The 16898-nt window shown below is 38.0% G+C and overlaps 3 protein-coding genes across 3 annotated transcripts; 2 read left to right on the plus strand and 1 right to left on the minus strand.

Moving 5' to 3' along the window:
• On the plus strand, positions 1–2823 carry LOC125821211 (septin and tuftelin-interacting protein 1 homolog 1). Its single transcript, XM_049500631.1, has one exon. It carries the CDS (start codon positions 40–42, stop codon positions 2638–2640), a length of 2601 nt encoding a protein of 866 aa, XP_049356588.1. The 5' UTR covers positions 1–39; the 3' UTR covers positions 2641–2823.
• Positions 2824–8475: 5652 nt separating this feature from the next.
• LOC125821115 (uncharacterized) lies at positions 8476–10671 on the minus strand. Its single transcript, XM_049500522.1, has 2 exons — positions 9585–10671; positions 8476–9152 (listed from the first exon to the last, which is right to left on the minus strand). The coding sequence occupies exons 1-2, from the start codon at positions 10669–10671 to the stop codon at positions 8476–8478; spliced, it is 1764 nt and encodes a 587-aa protein (XP_049356479.1).
• A 1684-nt stretch (positions 10672–12355) lies between these two features.
• Positions 12356–13381, plus strand: LOC125821117 (extensin-like). Its single transcript, XM_049500526.1, has one exon. The coding sequence runs from the start codon at positions 12356–12358 to the stop codon at positions 13379–13381; it is 1026 nt and encodes a 341-aa protein (XP_049356483.1).
• The last annotated feature ends 3517 nt before the right edge of the window (positions 13382–16898 follow it).

The raw sequence follows: 16898 nt of genomic DNA on the forward strand, positions 1-16898 counted from the left end.
AGATTTTCTTATCGTTTTTTCTATATCAAGTTGTTCAGCATGGATGATTATCAGGAGATGGAGAGGTTTGGTATGGAGAACGATTTTGAAGATGGACAGTGGATCGGTGGTGAATTCTACTATCGGAAACGGAAAGAGAAAAAGCAAGTTCAAACCAAAGATGATACGCTCTATGGTATTTTTGCTTCTGGCGATAGTGATTCTGACTACGAAGGATCATCCTCTAAGAAGCGAAAAAAAGGTTTTTCATCGAAACCTGACCTAACCAAACCTGTTAATTTTGTATCAACTGGAATTGTTATGCCTAACAAAGAAATTGATCAGAATTCCAAAGAGGAGAATGAGGAGCAGCTAATGCCAGAAGAAGAGAATAAAGGTTTAGGATTGGGATTTGGGGCAGCATCTGTTGGCGGCCTTGGATTTGGTACTAGTAGTAGTTCGAATAATAATAATAATGCTGATGAGGTTGAAGCTGATGGGGGAAACTTTCTGCCCACTGCTTTTGGTAGGAAGATCAAAGAAGGTGCACTAAGACGTGAGAAGGAAAGGGAAAAGGAGAAATCTATGTTGGCGAAGAAATCTTCGCCGTCTGAATCAGGGAGAAGGGAACCTAGTGGTGATGTTGGTGGCTTTGAGAAGTTTACCAAAGGGATAGGGTTGAAGTTGCTTGAGAAGATGGGTTATAAGGGAGGTGGGTTGGGTAAAAATGAGCAAGGAATTGTGGCTCCGATTGAGGCGAAGCTGAGGCCTAAGAATATGGGAATGGGATTTAATGACTACAAGGAGACTAGTAGTGCACCAGCTCTTCAAGAATCAGATGGAAAGCAGACTGTTGCTCGTCCTGCGATACTACCTGTGGAAGGTCGATCAAAAGAGAAGCTTTGGTCAAAGCAAGCTAAAAAAGTGAAGAAGGTTTATGTTACAGCTGAAGAGTTGTTAGCTAAAAAGCAGGAGCAGGGCCTGGAAACTGTTCAGAAGGTGTTTGATATGAGAGGTCCACAAGTTCGAGTCTTGACGAATCTGGAGAACTTGAACGCCGAAGAAAAAGCAAGGGAGAATGATGTTCCAATGCCCGAACTTCAGCATAATATCAGGTTGATTGTGGACTTGGCAGAACTTGACATACAAAAGATTGATAGTGATTTGAGAAATGAGATGGAGACAGTTGTTGCTTTGCAAAAGGAGAAGGAGAAGCTTCAAGCTGAGGCAGCTCGTCAAAAAAGGCAGTTTGATAATATGGAAGAGATTGTAGGTGTATTGGACCGGATAGGGGAAGAGAGCACATCTGGTACCCTGACCCTAGACTCCCTTGCAAAAGCATTTGCAGACTTACAGCAGCAGTATGTTGAGGAATACACACTCTGCAACTTGTCAAGCATAGCGTGCTCATACGCTCTGCCATTGTTCATTCGAATTTTTCAGGGATGGGATCCACTTCAAACTCCAACACATGGATTGGAGGTGGTTTCACTGTGGAAGGATCTTTTGCAAGGTAATGACATTTTTGCTATCTCTGATGCTGCATCTCCTTATACTCAACTATTTATGGAAGTTGTGTTCCCTGCTGTTAGAATATCTGGCACCAATACCTGGCAGGCTAGGGACCCTGAACCAATGCTTCGTTTTTTGGATTCTTGGGAGAAGCTATTGCCTTCTTCAGTTCTTCAGTCAATATTGGAAAACATTATTTTGCCCAAGTTATCAGCTGCTGTGAACTCCTGGGATCCACGTCGAGAAACAGTTCCAATACATTCCTGGGTTCATCCATGGTTGCCCTTATTGGGTCAAAGATTGGAAAGTTGCTACCACACTATACGTAGCAGATTGGAAAGCGTACTGCATGCTTGGCACCCAAGTGATATGTCTGCATACTACATACTGTCTCCTTGGAAGACTGTTTTTGATGCAATTAACTGGGAAAAACTAATGGTCCGATTTATTGTTCCAAAGTTGTTAGCAGTGATGCATGAATTCCAAATAAATCCAGCAAATCAGAACCTTGATCAGTTCTATTGGGTCCGTACTTGGGCTACTGCTATTCCCATCCATCACATGCTTCCAATACTGGATATATTCTTCAACAAGTGGCAAGAAGTTTTGTACCACTGGTTATGCTCAAACCCGAACTTTGAAGAAGTCACAAAATGGTATTTGGGTTGGAAGGAACTTATTCCACCTGAACTTCAGGCAAATGAACACATTCGCTATCGACTAAATCTTGCTCTAGACATGATGAACCAGGCTGTTGAAGGCTTGGAGGTCGTTCAGCCTGGTTTGAGGGAGAACATTAGTTATCTTAGGGTTCTTGAACAAAGGCAATTTGAGACTCAGAAAAAAGCAGCAGTACAAGCTCAATCCCGCCCTTCTGTGGGCTCGAACAGTGGTATCCAAATGGATGGTGCGGTTGACATGAGCATGAAAGAAGTTATTGAAGTTCATGCTCAAGAGAATGGCTTGCTGTTCAAGCCTAAGCCTGGCAGGATGCAAGATGGTCATCAGATATATGGTTTTGGTAACATCAGTATTATTATAGATTCTCTCAATCAGAAGGTATTTGCGCAAGTTGAGGACAGGTGGTCTTTTGTGTCACTTGAGCAGCTGTTGGACCTGCATAATCGATCTGGGTTAAAGCGTCGATAGATGTCTTAAGTTCTTAAATGTTGTGTATGGAAGCAACTCCAGCCTCTGATAGATGTCTTCATGGATATTTCTGCAGTGGATCTCTTAGTATGCCATAGTAAGTCATGAGAAGATCAAACACGTTTTTTCACTAGTGGCATTTTATCTGCTCTTTAATGACCTTATTAAACTTGTAAGTTCTCATCATCCTACTTCGGCATCCAGGCAAAATCACTAGAAATGAGTGAGATGTGAGTGCCAATCTTTCTAGCTCAGATAGCAGTCCTTCAAAAGTTTTGCGTAGATGTTGTATTGTAATTGTTTGTGATTTTCTTTATTAGAGTATTAAATGTTCCATAAACTTTGCAACTGTTTCATAGATTTGTTATGATTGACCTTCTAGATTAGGACTCTAATCTGTTATATTTTGTGGATGAATGCAAAGGAATTGCCTTGTTCTCAGAACTCCAAATTACTTAGTCTCCTAAGAAAGTAGACTATAGGCAATAATATGCAATATATGATAATATAAAAGACATGTGTAAGTTCTACAAGTATTGTTTTATGCTTTAGCTCTTTACTAGTAACCAGTATAGATGGACGTAAAACTTTGAAAGAAGATGACATCTACTGTAGCAGTAGAGACACACCGAAAACTATTCAGAAAAGATAACAAGATGGTAATGGTTCTGTGAGAAATATATACGAAAAATATTATTGAATTGTGTATCTAAATAGTTACATTGAGACCCTATTTATAGACACTACATTGGAATCCTTTTCCAACTAGGATTCCTATTCTTATTCCTATTCCTATTCCTATTCTTATTTCTATTATAAGTAGGAAATACTTATTTCTATTCTAACACTCCCCCTCAAGCTGGTGCATACAAATCATATGTACCTAGCTTGTTACAGATGTAATTAATACGAGGACATGTGAGGGACTTGGTGAAGATATCTGCAAGCTGATCATTTGACTTCACAAATTTCGTAACAATATCTCCCGAGAGTATCTTTTCTCTGACAAAGTGACAGTCAATCTCAATGTGCTTAGTCCTTTCATGAAACACTGGATTTGATGCGATATGAAGAGCCGCTTGATTATCACACACAAGTTCCATCTTATCAACTTTGCCAAATTTTAGTTCTCCCAGCAACTGTTTGATCCAAACTAGCTCACAAGTTGCTGTCGCCATTGCTCGATATTCTGATTCTGCACTAGATCGAGCAACCACATTCTGTTTCTTGCTCTTCCACGACACCAAATTACCTCCTACTAAAACACAATATCCGGATGTCGAACGTCTGTCAGAGGGTGATCCTGCCCAATCAGCGTCTGTATATCCAATGATATGCTCATGGCCTTGATCCTCAAAGAGTAGTCCTTTACCGGGAGCTGACTTTATATATCGCAGAATACGAACAACTGCTTCCCAATGACTATCACAAGGGGAAGTCATAAACTGACTTACAACACTCACAGGAAAAGAGATGTCAGGTCTAGTCACTGTGAGATAATTCAACTTTCCAACAAGTCGTCTATACCTTTCAGGATTACTAAGTGGCTCCCCCTGTCCTGGAAGAAGTTTAACATTCGGATCCATAGGAGTGTCAACAGGTCTACATCCCATCATCCCTGTCTCCTCAAGAATGTCTAAGGCATACTTGCGCTGAGAAATAACAATACCTGATCTAGACTGAGCAACCTCAATACCTAGAAAATACTTCAATCTGCCAAGGTCTTTAGTTTGGAAGTGCTTAAAGAGATGTTGCTTCAAATCGGTGATACCATCTTGATCATTACCGGTGATAACAATATCATCAACGTAAACAACCAAATAGATACATCGACTTGGTGCAGAATGCCGATAAAACACAGAGTGATCAGCTCCACTACGAGTCATGCCAAACTCCTGAATTACTGTGCTGAACTTCCCGAACCAAGCTCGAGGAGACTGTTTTAGACCATAGAGTGACCTGCGCAATCGACATACAAGGCTACTAGACTCCCCCTGAGCAACAAAACCAGGTGGTTGCTCCATATAGACTTCTTCCTCAAGATCACCATGCAGAAAAGCATTCTTAATGTCCAACTGATGAAGAGGCCAATGACGAACGGCAGCCATAGATAGAAAAAGACGAACAGATGCAATTTTAGCCACAGGAGCGAAAGTGTCACTATAATCTAGCCCAAATATCTGAGTATACCCTTTGGCAACAAGGCGAGCCTTAAGTCGATCAACCTGACCGTCTGGACCAATTTTGACTGCATAAACCCAACGACAACCAACAGTAGATTTACCTGCAGGAAGGGAGACAAGCTCCCAAGTACCACTCTTATGTAAAGTAGACATCTCATCAACCATAGCCTGCCTCCATCCAGAATGAGAAAGTGCTTCACCTGTAGTCTTAGGAATGGAAATAGAGGACAAAGACGACACAAATGCATAATGGGGTGATGATAGACGATGATAACTTAAGAAGGTATAATGTGGGTTAGTATTTCGAGTGGATCGTATACCTTTTTGAAGTGCAAGCGGTTGGCTAGGAGGAGGCAAGTCCGCAGTAGGAGCAGGGTCTGGCGCATGACATGAATCATCTGGGACTAGGGTTGGACGTGGACGGCGATGATAAGTTAGTAGTGGTGGCACTACAACTGGAGATGTAGAAGTAACCGTAGATTCCACAAAGGTTGGCACAGGTAAAACCTGAGGTATGGGTAAGACCATAGAGACATCAGGATGATCAGAAGATGTATAGTAAGGCTGAGACTCAAAAAATGTAACATCAGCAGACATAAGGTATCGAAGAAGATCATGTGAATAACAACGATACCCTTTTTGGACTCGAGAGTAACCAAGAAAGACACATTTGAGGGCACGAGGAGCTAATTTATCTTTTCCTGGGGCTAAGTTATGAACGAAGCATGTGCTCCCAAAGACACGAGGAGGGATAGGATAGAGATGTGACTGAGGAAACAGTATGGAATGGGGAACCTGATTCTGAATAGAAGAAGAGGGCATTCTATTTATCAAATAACAAGACGTAAGAACTGCATCTCCCCAAAAACGCAATGGAACATTGGATTCAAGGAGAAGAGTACGAGCGGTCTCAATAAGATGCCGATTTTTTCTTTCAGCTACACCATTTTGTTGAGGGGTGTATGGACAAGTAGTCTGGTGAATAATGCCTTGGTGAGTCATAAACTCCCGAAATTGGGAGGATAAGTATTCTAAGGCATTATCACTACGAAAAGTACGAATAGAAACACCAAACTGATTTTGTATTTCAGCAAAGAAACTTTTGAAAATAGAAAATAACTCAGAACGATCTTTCATTAAGAAAACCCAAGTACATTTTGAATAATCATCAATGAAACTAACAAAATAACGAAATTCTAAGGTGGAACTGACTCTACTAGGACCCCAAATATCAGAATGAACTAATGAAAAAATAGACTCTGAACGACCCTCAGTACTACGAGAAAACGTAGCACGAGTGTGTTTCCCAAGTTGACACGACTCACAATCTAATGTGGATAAACTAGACAAACTAGGCACCATCTTTTGCAGTTTGGATAGACTCGGATGTCCCAAACGTTTGTGAATTAAATCTGGGGAATCTGTAATGGAGCATGCTGCTAAGGAATTTGAAGAGGTAAGATAGTAAAGGCCTTGTGATTCATGTCCTGTTCCAATCATCTGTCCCGTACTGCGGTCCTGCATGAGAAAAAAATCATCGAAAAAAGTTATGCTACAATGTAGGGCTTTCGTCAAACGACTAACAGATGCTAGATTAAAAGGAGAACCAGGGACATAAAGAACAGAGTCTAGGGTGACAGAAGATAGGGGTTTGGCTTTTCCAACCCCTTTTGGTTTGGTTTGGATCCCATTGGCTAAAGTAATAGCTGGAAGAGATTGTGAATAAACAATATCGGATAAAAGTGATTTATTACCAGAGATATGATCAGAAGCCCCAGAGTCCATGACCCATGTTCCAAGAGTACTAGATTGCGACACACAAGCAAAAGAATTACCCGCAACAGAGACATCAGGTTGTGCAACCGAAACTACTTGTGGAGACGTTTGCTTATTTCCTCGATTTCGAAGGAACTCATTATATTCCTTTAGAACAATAGGATCATAACTGGGTGGTGGACCATGCAAAATATAACATATATCACGAGTGTGTCCAGGCTTATGACAATGACTACACTTGGATCGAGGTTTCCCAAAACGCCCTCCTCCTCGCCGATTCTCCATAGATTGATATGTACGCTTTTCAAAGGTTTGAGATGCAAGAATAGATGAGTCAACAGTGGGTGATGAAACTACCTTGTGACTGGGAGGTGCCGCAAGACGAAGGAGACGAGAGAATAATTCATCGATTGTAGGAACTGTAGGGCTAGCTAAAATCTGATCACGTACAGAATCATGATCAGGAGGAAGTCCAGCAAGAGTAAGAACTAGAAACAATGTTTGTCTGTGTTCTTGTTGTTTTTCCACATTCGTAGTAACTGGCATTAATGTGTCAAATTCCTCCATGACTGCCTGTACCTGTCCTAAGTAAGTAGACATATCGGATTCTTGTTTCTTTAAGTTGGTCAATCGAGATATCACATCATAGAATCGAGATATGTCATTAGTGTATAAAGCACGAGCCTTTTTCCAAACTGTATAACACGTCTGGAATGGGCGAAACAAGGGCATCAACTTGAAATCAATAGAACGCCATAGGAGACTACATAATTGAGCATCTACTTTCTCCCATTGTGCTTTGGCTTTTGCATCTTCCTCACTAGTTTTTGCCTTTACATCTACCTCATAAGCCTTGTTCGTTAAGTGATCTTGGACACCTTGACCCTTGCACCACAACTCAACCGAGGAAGCCCAAGATAAATAGTTTGAACTTCCCAATAAAAGTTCTGAAGTGATTATAGGGCTAGAACTTCCAATCCCCATATTTTTGGAACCAAAAACATCACACCCAAAAGACATTATGCTAAATTTGTCTCGGAAAATTCAAATCTCGAAGAAAAGTCGCCGGAAACTGCCTGGAAATAGCTGGAACTCTAATTCCGGCGATCGGATCTGGTCAAAAACAGTATGGGCCTGGTCGGATTGGCTGGACAACCCCAACTGTCAAAAAAATCTCAAAAAAATATGATCAGAAAAGCCCTCAGGGGCCGGCGCGTGAGACAGATCTCGCCGGAAACTGCCACCTCCGATAGGCGCGTGAGAGCGCGTGGGGTGGTGTTTTCCGGTGGTTTTGGCTGGGGTTTGGTCGCGGGGGCTTTCCGAGCCTCGTGGTGGTGTTGGTTTTCGCACAACACCCACAGAAAGAAAAAAGTATAACAAAATCAGACCCAACAGTCACCGGAAATTGACATAGACATACGGTGACTTGTTTGTTCTCACCAATGCTCTGATACCATGTGAGAAATATATACGAAAAATATTATTGAATTGTGTATCTAAATAGTTACATTGAGACCCTATTTATAGACACTACATTGGAATCCTTTTCCAACTAGGATTCCTATTCTTATTCCTATTCCTATTCCTATTCTTATTTCTATTATAAGTAGGAAATACTTATTTCTATTCTAACATAAGACAGGATTGATAGAACTGTTCTACCAAAAGCATTAATGAAGAGTGGAATCATGAACTTACATCATATTAGTGATTAGTGGAAATGCTCCTTTCAACGGGAACACTGAAAGAAAAACAGCAATTACGCGAGAAAATATTCAATGGACATGGCAATTCCTCAGTTGATATAGCTTTCCTAGTCTATGTAATTCTATACTATCCAAGAATGTATGTAATAGGTCAGCAGATCAATCTGTAGTCAGATCATGGGGGCCTTCCCCTTTGATTTTGACTGTGATTTGGCCTGTGTACTTGATGATCTTCCTCTGTCCTGTTCATCATCATGTTCTTTCTCTCGGTCCCTGTGCCTATGACGATCAGCATTATCATCCCTATGATGACCACGCTTGTGTTCCCTATCTTGATGCCTCGCAGGGTCATGGTCACGGCCTCTAGAGCTTTCAACATCTCTATCATCTTGGCGTCTCCTTTCTTGCCAATCATCATCACGCCCTGAAGGTTCTCTGTTGTCTATATATCTTCTGTCTGAAGAATCAGGCCTATCATTTTCTCTGTTACTAGGCCAAGTGCCCCTATCACGGCTTTCTTCTCCATACTGATAATCAGATTCTGCCACATTACTTGACTCTCCTGCCCTGTAGCCATGCTCATCTCCAGTCCATCTGCCCATATTAGGTCCCTCCATACCAGCACGAGGCATCATTCCTATACTATTCATGGGCATTCCTCTCCTAAAATGTGCAGGTGGAAATGGAGTCAACCTACCTGAAAAAGGTAGAGTTAGACCACCAGAGAATCCTCCATAACCACCTATTCTCCCCATAGGCCCTCTGAAAGCAGAATAAAAGCCTTGACCCATCATTGTTTGAGGATGAATCAATGAAGACGCAGCACCTATACCTTGTCTGAGTCCACCTCCAGCATTCCCCATAGGCCCTCCGAAACCAGGATGAAATCCTTGACCCATCATTGTTTGAGGATGATTCGATGAAGATGCAGCACCTATACCTTGTCTGAGTCCACCTCCAGCATTCCCCATAGGCCCTCCGAAACCAGGATGAAATCCTTGACCCATCATTGTTTGAGGATGATTCGATGAAGATGCAGCACCTATACCTTGTCTGAGTCCACCTCCAGCATTCCCCATAGGCCCTCCAAAACCAGGATGAAATCCTTGGCCCATCATTGTTTGAGGATGATTCGATGAAGATGCAGCACCTATACCTTGTCTGAGTCCACCTCCAGCATTCCCCATAGGCCCTCCAAAACCAGGATGAAATCCTTGGCCCATCATTGTTTGAGGATGATTCGATGTAGATGCAGCACCTATACCTTGTTCGAGTCCACCTCCAGCATTCCCCATAAGCTCTCTTCCTACAACGCCATCAACCCTATTTCTCTTAGGACCAAGTGGGCCCCTAACCCCCATCATCTGAGGACCTGCTCTGCCTAAATTCCCACCATCTTGAAAATTACCAACAGTAGCATTGTACCGATTAATTCGATTCACTGAAGCGGTCTGACTTAGACTATAGTACAGATTAATTCGATTCGTCCGTCCCTCTTCCAAGCTCTTTAGCGAAGATGGTGAAGCAAATCTGACCACACAGGCCCGCCCATTGAAATAATGTCCATCCATCCCTTCCCTACATGCCATGGCAGCTGCAGGTTTAGAAAACTCAGCCCAACAATATCCATTCGACTTCCCAGAAGCTATTTCATCAAAAAACTTAACATCCTCCACAGTTCCATATCTGCTTAACTCTAACTCCACTTGAGCATCTGTTGTCCACCAATGCAGATTACCAACAAATAAAATCGTCCCTCCACTACCGTCTCCTCCACCTAAGGCACTGGAACTGCCCATACTACCCATTGCATTCCCACTAACCATTCCTCGTCTAACCATATTACCGTTCCCTGAATTCCCAACATTCCTAGCATTTCCTAAAACATTAGCACTAGCAGCAGTAGGCCTTTGAATTATCTCTCGATTCACAATATTACTGCTAGCATTCTTCGCTAAATCATCCATCTTACCCGACGGATCACTACACTCAATCTTTATCCCACCAGCAACAGAAGTCTCTAATCTTGCTGCCGGTGCCAAATCTCTATCTCTCATTTCATTCCCCCTAACTGCCATATCCCTAGACCCATCAACTCCACTTGAAATCCTAGACGCTACAATTGCAGCCGTCACAGCAGCATTGCCAGTCTCCTGACGCAGCTCAACCGCCTTCTCTTCCTCCTCATTCTTCCGAACTGACTGAAGAAAATTCTCTCCAACATTGATATTGTTATAAAGATCCCCACAATCATCATCATCTTCTTCTTCTTCTTCTATTTCAACAAGAAACCCATCATCCGCAACAGCTGGAATAGCTTCATTCCTATGGCCATCCCCCAACCCCCCACCTTCATTTTCTTCCATGGCTTCTTCAAGAAAGAAGTTGGGGTTAAGTTCTTGACTATTTGTTACAACCCCAGAAACTTGATTTTGACGATAGCAATATGAAGTGCTTCAAAAAAAGAACACCAAAACACACTCTAATTAAAAGAAAACTTCAGAAATTGAGAGAACTAATTGATCTTCCATTGATGAACACTAACAGTACACACAGACATAAACTGTGAAAACGAATTTCGGTTCCAACTGTATGTATTACTCTTCAAGATTCTGCATATTCTGTTATACTTCTGGTTTAGGAATGGTTTATGGTAGAGATAGAGAGGTTACATTTATTGGCGTAGTATTTGAACATGGTGGGTATATATATATAGAGAGATATTTTGCAAAGAAAAGACTAGACGTGAAAAAATTATGTTTACCATGTTAAAAAGTTATATATTAAAGAATAAGAAAAATTGGACTAATACACACGAAAATTCATGTACTAATACACTCCCAAAACGTAGATAATCATGAATTACAATTTTGCGACCTTAAAACTCTAAAGAAAGGTTGACGTCAGTCCTACAGAGGCAATGAATAGCGCTCTCTAGATCATGTCTAATGGATCCATAGAATTTAGGGTCAAACTGAGTCAATCTGATATATTCTGAAAATTTTATGAAATAATACACGTGAAAACTTAGATAATCGGAGATTCATGTTTCATGATCCCTTAACTCCTAAACAAGTGACTCGATCCTATAGAGAATTAGAGTATCATAGTCATATTTCAAAAAAATAATCATGAATTAACACATACGAAAAAGTGAAATAATTCTAACTTTATGTTTCGTGACCTGAAATTGCCAAAAAAAATGATATGGTCCTTGAGAACAATGAGTATTGTTCATTGTATCGTTTCGAATAGACTAAAAAAAAATTGAGATCAAACGAAGTCTATCTATCATATTTCAGAAAAATCATGAAGTAATACACACAAAAATCTAAGATAGTTGTAAATTATATTTCGCGAGTTAAAAATTATCAATCCTATAAAGAAAATGAATATCATTCACTAAGTTATATGAACCCACATAATCGATCAGACTAATAAACACGAAGAAAACTCTTCTTTGCCGTGGAAAAATACATTTCAAATTGCACATCTACTTTTCTCTTACAAATACTAGATAAAATATTTACCTTAAATTATAAACTCAGATTCATATCGAAAAAGTTAAATCATTATATAAGTTAAATATTTTATAGCAAAACATTCTTTATTTTAAAGTTAAAAATCTACTAACAATAGGTGTAGAGAAAACAAAATACAAATGGAGAAATCAAATTCAATCTTCATCAACAAATTGAAAAATTCAACAAGTAAATTTTTGCATTTGGAGTTTAATCCCAAATGCAGCTCTAAAACTGTTTTTTTTTTTTGGGGTTCAAATATATAATTTTATTTTGTTTAAATGTTTTTCTAAAGCTAAACGTTGCAACGTTTAGCATTTGATTTTTTTTCCCCCACAAAATTGCAACGTTAAGTTTTCACATTACTATATTAATTATCAGAAATCAAATTTTAATTAACACTAGCGATTATCCATTCTGTTTAATTTCCCGGTGACCGGAATATTCCCTGTGATATCAATTATCCCTTCTGTTTATTTTTCCGGCCACCGGGATATTCTCCGTGATATCGCTTTGTTAAACTACAAAAATGTACAGAGTATTTACCATTGTTTTATTGTTGCTTCATGTGATAAACTCCGATGGAGCAGCACCGCCGGCGAAATTGGATCCCCCTGTTTTTTCTCCGGTCTTTGCTCCGGCGAGTCCTTATACATCGCCTGACAAGTCTCCGGCCACTCCGGAAACTTCTCCGGCAATTGCAATGTCTCCTGAAAGTAGTCCGTTTGCTTCGCCGGTTCAATCTCCGTCGAGAACTCCGCCGACGACTTCAATTTCGCCGGCTAGGACTCCATCGTCCAATGACAGTGCTCCGGTACCATCTAAGGCTACTCCTGAAACGCCGGTGAACACTCCTACAATATCCCCTAAAGCATCATCAAAGGTGCCGGCGTCTACACCGTCTATCTCGCCGATAAATTCTCCTGCGCCAATGCCGTCATCCAATGTGGCTGCTCCGGAACCATCGGCAATGACTCCTCTGCCGGGATTTAAAACTCCGGTGATCACTCCTGCAATATCTCCCAAAGCATCGTCAATCGTACCGGCGTTTACGCCGATAAATTCTCCTGCGACAACGCCGTCATCCACTGTGGCTGCTCCGGTTCCATCTGCAATTACTCCTCGTCCAAAATTTAAAACTCCGGTGATCACTCCTTTATCATCACCAGTGCCGAAGTCTCCTAAACTGAGACCGTCCGTCTCACCGGCGTACTCTCCGGCGACAACCTCTTCCCCGGAACTCTCTCCATCGTCCACTGTGGTTGAAAATCCAGTAGGTGCGCCTGTATTCTCCCCTCCAGTAGCTTCACCAACAAATATTCCGACAAGGGCTGTGACTCCATCAATATCCTCAAGCATTCCTTCAACTTCAATAACTCCGTCAGAGGCACCGGAGATGTTGCCTAAAAGCAGTAGCTCTCCGATTCCGGCACCGGTCAATTTTTCGCCGGAGAGTTCACGAAGCGTTGTGACTGATACTTTCGCGGGAACTTCAAAATTTGAGGTGCCAATTTTTCTAAGTGGGCTTTCTATTTGGGCTGTTTTGTTAATTTGAAATTCAGTAAAGGCCCAATTTTTATGTATATGTAGAATTTTTTCCCCTTTGTAATATTCTTCTTTATAATATATTTTTATTTTTGGTATATAAGTGAAAAATGTACAAATCTCCCTTTAATACGTGTGTAGCGGAGATAGGAATTTCACGTAAGAAGATTCAAATAATATTATTACGTTACTATATTGAACATGTCTTGATACTTACCGTTCAATAGATGAGATATGAGATTCGACCTAACTAGCACGTTCTTTACCTTAATGTACACAAAAGCTAGAACTAAGATGTGTCAAAGGTGGAATTCATTCTGACAAGCTAACACAAACTTTAGTACCTTGGATTTGAATTTGTGATCTAAAATAATTCTTTAATTTCTTTAGTTAGTACACAAATATGTAATACCATTGGCTGGTGCATTGATGCTAAAAATCAAATAATATTATAACGATAACTGTATTTTAAACATGTCTCGATATTTACCGTTCAATGGATAAGATAGGAGATATGAGAAAGAAAGAAATAGTAGTAGTTTAAAAGTATAAAAAACTATTTATGATAAGACTGAATTTGGGCCTCAAAAACTCTTTTACATCGTAATGATCAAAGTCTATAAAACTTTCTTTTTGAATTTCTTACTAATTGAAGTTGACCAAGTTTTAAAAACAAATTTGTAATCAAAGTAAAAAAAAATGTATTTGAAAGTTAAAAGATAAAATTGATAATCTAAAATTTATTTAGACCATGGTGTATTTATAGATTGAACTCGCTGGTTAAAATCATTAAGAATTGTGGTGAGATGAATAGAATTTCTCCATCCTTAATCACACGTTTAGACTCTTGAGTATCTAGAAATCCTAGCTAAGAGTGTTTTACCCTTAAATTAACCTTATACGATATAAATCTGAGTTAATTAAAATAACAGGATGAATATCCAATACTGAATTTGTATAAAACAAAAGAAATGATGCATGCATGAAACTTCCTTGTTCGACTCATAGTAATGAGCTAAATCAATCATGTATCATACGTATATGTGTTTGAATTAGCTCATTACTATATGAGTCGTACAAGGAATTTTCATATTATGACACACTTGGTTTGGGAAGTTTTAAAAACAAAATTGTAATTGAAGTCTAAAAAAGAGCATTTTAAAGTTAAAAGAATAAAATTGATAATCCTTATTTAGACGATTTTGTAAATATAAGTTTAGCTCTCTCATGAGAAAATGTGGTTAGATGGATATAATTTCTTCATTCTTAAGTTAATGGTTCGGATTCAAGTCTTGGATATAAAAAAATGCTCCCCGAAAGCATTTCACCTTTAAATTTATATCTTACATAACTCAAATCTAAATCAATCGAAAACCTCAAAGAACAACAACAACAAATACCCAATAATTACGTAAGTGAGGTCGGAGATGATAGATATATGCAATCTCTAGCTCTACTTCGTGAAGATAGAGAAGTTATACATGTTTGAAACATGTTTGTATTAGCTCATTAATATGAATCGTACAAGGAATTCATTATGACACATATTTCGTAGGTATTTCATAGTGTGACATTAAACACACAACTAATTATGAGTTGTTCAATGGCAAATATATACCAAAAAGTCTTCAATCATAGTCGATTATTCTTTTAAATTAGGTAGTCATTTTATGTCATGACATAGCACAAACAATTTCCAATTTGAAAACTTCACATATTATTTTTCTTTCAACATAATAATATTTCGATTTTCATCGGAGAATCGAAAAAAAAAGAATGATAAAAAAAATAAAGTTACACTCATAATTGAAGAGATTTTTGTGAATAGAAAGCGAGAAATAATGAATGTATTTATCGTTAGCTATTGTTTAATATTAGAGATATGTTAGATTGAAGTAATTAATTAAATTTAAATTTGTATTGAATAATTTTATTAAAAAGTAAAAAAAAATTGTAGAAGCTTATGGAGTCTGTCGGTGGACACGTCAGTGGTTGTGCTGTCATGTACACGTGGATTTTATATTGCCACCAGATGTCAGCTGGATTTGGTGGGGCCACATTAGTCATTCAATAATATGTTTTTAATATTCATGAATTCATTTAATGGCCCTCGTATTTTTCTTATATTATAATTTCACCCTACTTACTTATCTTTTAAGGGAAAATTACACGTATAAGCAAATATGTATATTAGTTAATTACTTAACATAGCTATAATTTGCTTTAATTACAATTTGGGATCTAATTTTAGCTATAATTATATGGCTCTACTTTTTAATTTTGTATAACTCACACGTTTGTATAATTCGATATTTGTATAACATAATTTATATAACTTTTGTATAATTCAAAATTTGTATAACTGTTTACACTTTTGATGTTTCTAATTGTATAAATTCGTTATTTCGAGTTTATACAAAAATAACTGAATTATACAATGTACCCGCGAATTATACAAACGAGGCAACTTAACATGTAGCTACAACCTATAAATATATAAACTATAGTTATGGAGCATAACTAAATTTATTACCGTGGCTATTTGCAAAAGTTCGTTTGCAGTTAATTAATTTTAAAAAAAGAAACACGAATTTCAGAAATGGATCAAAATATAACCAAAAAAAGAAAACAAGAATCAGACAGCAATACCCCCACTTTAACGGCCACTCTGTAAGTTAAAACCTAATTTACGTAGGGGCTGTTTGGCTGGGAACAAACTATTTCGGAATAAGTTAAGTTATTCCATCATATATATGAGATAACTTATTTTATTATTAAATTATAAATTATGGAAAAAATAATTCAAGAATTACTTAATACCTCAAATCAAATATATGATAAAATAATAATTCTATGTTTTATCTCAAAATTATTATACCTTATACTCACATCAATACTCCATAGAGCTTATTTGTTACTATAGATAGAGGATAATTAATTATGGACTTAATTTTAAAATAAATTTATTTTATATTTAATTGAGATAAAATTGTGAGATAATTTATTTTAGGATTGTAGCATTATTTTTATTTATATACAATTTTAGAATAACTAATTCTGAAATAACTTATTTTCCAACCAAACAAGCCTTCATATCATACTTATATCATATTATGTTCTATTAATTTATTGGAGTAAGATTTGAGTATATTTTATCATCTTTATACACCATTTTATAGAATTATACTATATATATGTTGTTATTTTTTATATAATTGATGTTCGATATACTTATTGAATAATTTAAATTCACACATTTTAGGGCTCGAAAAAAAGATTGTTTTCATATTAAGTTTGAAACTAAGACCTTTCATTAAGCTTGTAAAAAAAAATCCCAACCACACTACGATCCATATTAATTCATATTTTGTTCTCCAAAAGTTAAGCTTTAAATATACACTTCATCATGTCTCATTTTAATTGCCATTTAAGCTAAAATTTATTGGAGTATACTTTGTACTTATGTCTCATTTTAATTGTCATTAAAGCTAAAATATAATAAATTATACTTTGTATCATTATTTTTA

This window comes from Solanum verrucosum, unplaced genomic scaffold, assembly GCF_900185275.1.
Source record: "Solanum verrucosum unplaced genomic scaffold, falcon-dt-bn FXZP01000222.1, whole genome shotgun sequence".
NCBI classification, from domain to species: Eukaryota; Viridiplantae; Streptophyta; class Magnoliopsida; order Solanales; family Solanaceae; genus Solanum; species Solanum verrucosum.

Bases quoted from the DNA above. Each gene is read 5' to 3' on its own strand.
- LOC125821211 (XM_049500631.1), top strand. From the start codon at position 40: ATGGATGATTATCAGGAGATGGAGAGGTTTGGTATGGAGAACGATTTT.
- LOC125821115 (XM_049500522.1), bottom strand. From the start codon at position 10,671: ATGGAAGAAAATGAAGGTGGGGGGTTGGGGGATGGCCATAGGAATGAA. The intron at 9,153-9,584 runs GTGGACTCGAAC...GGAATGCTGGAG, and splicing joins GCTTATGGGGAATGCTGGAG to GTGGACTCAGACAAGGTATA.
- LOC125821117 (XM_049500526.1), top strand. From the start codon at position 12,356: ATGTACAGAGTATTTACCATTGTTTTATTGTTGCTTCATGTGATAAAC.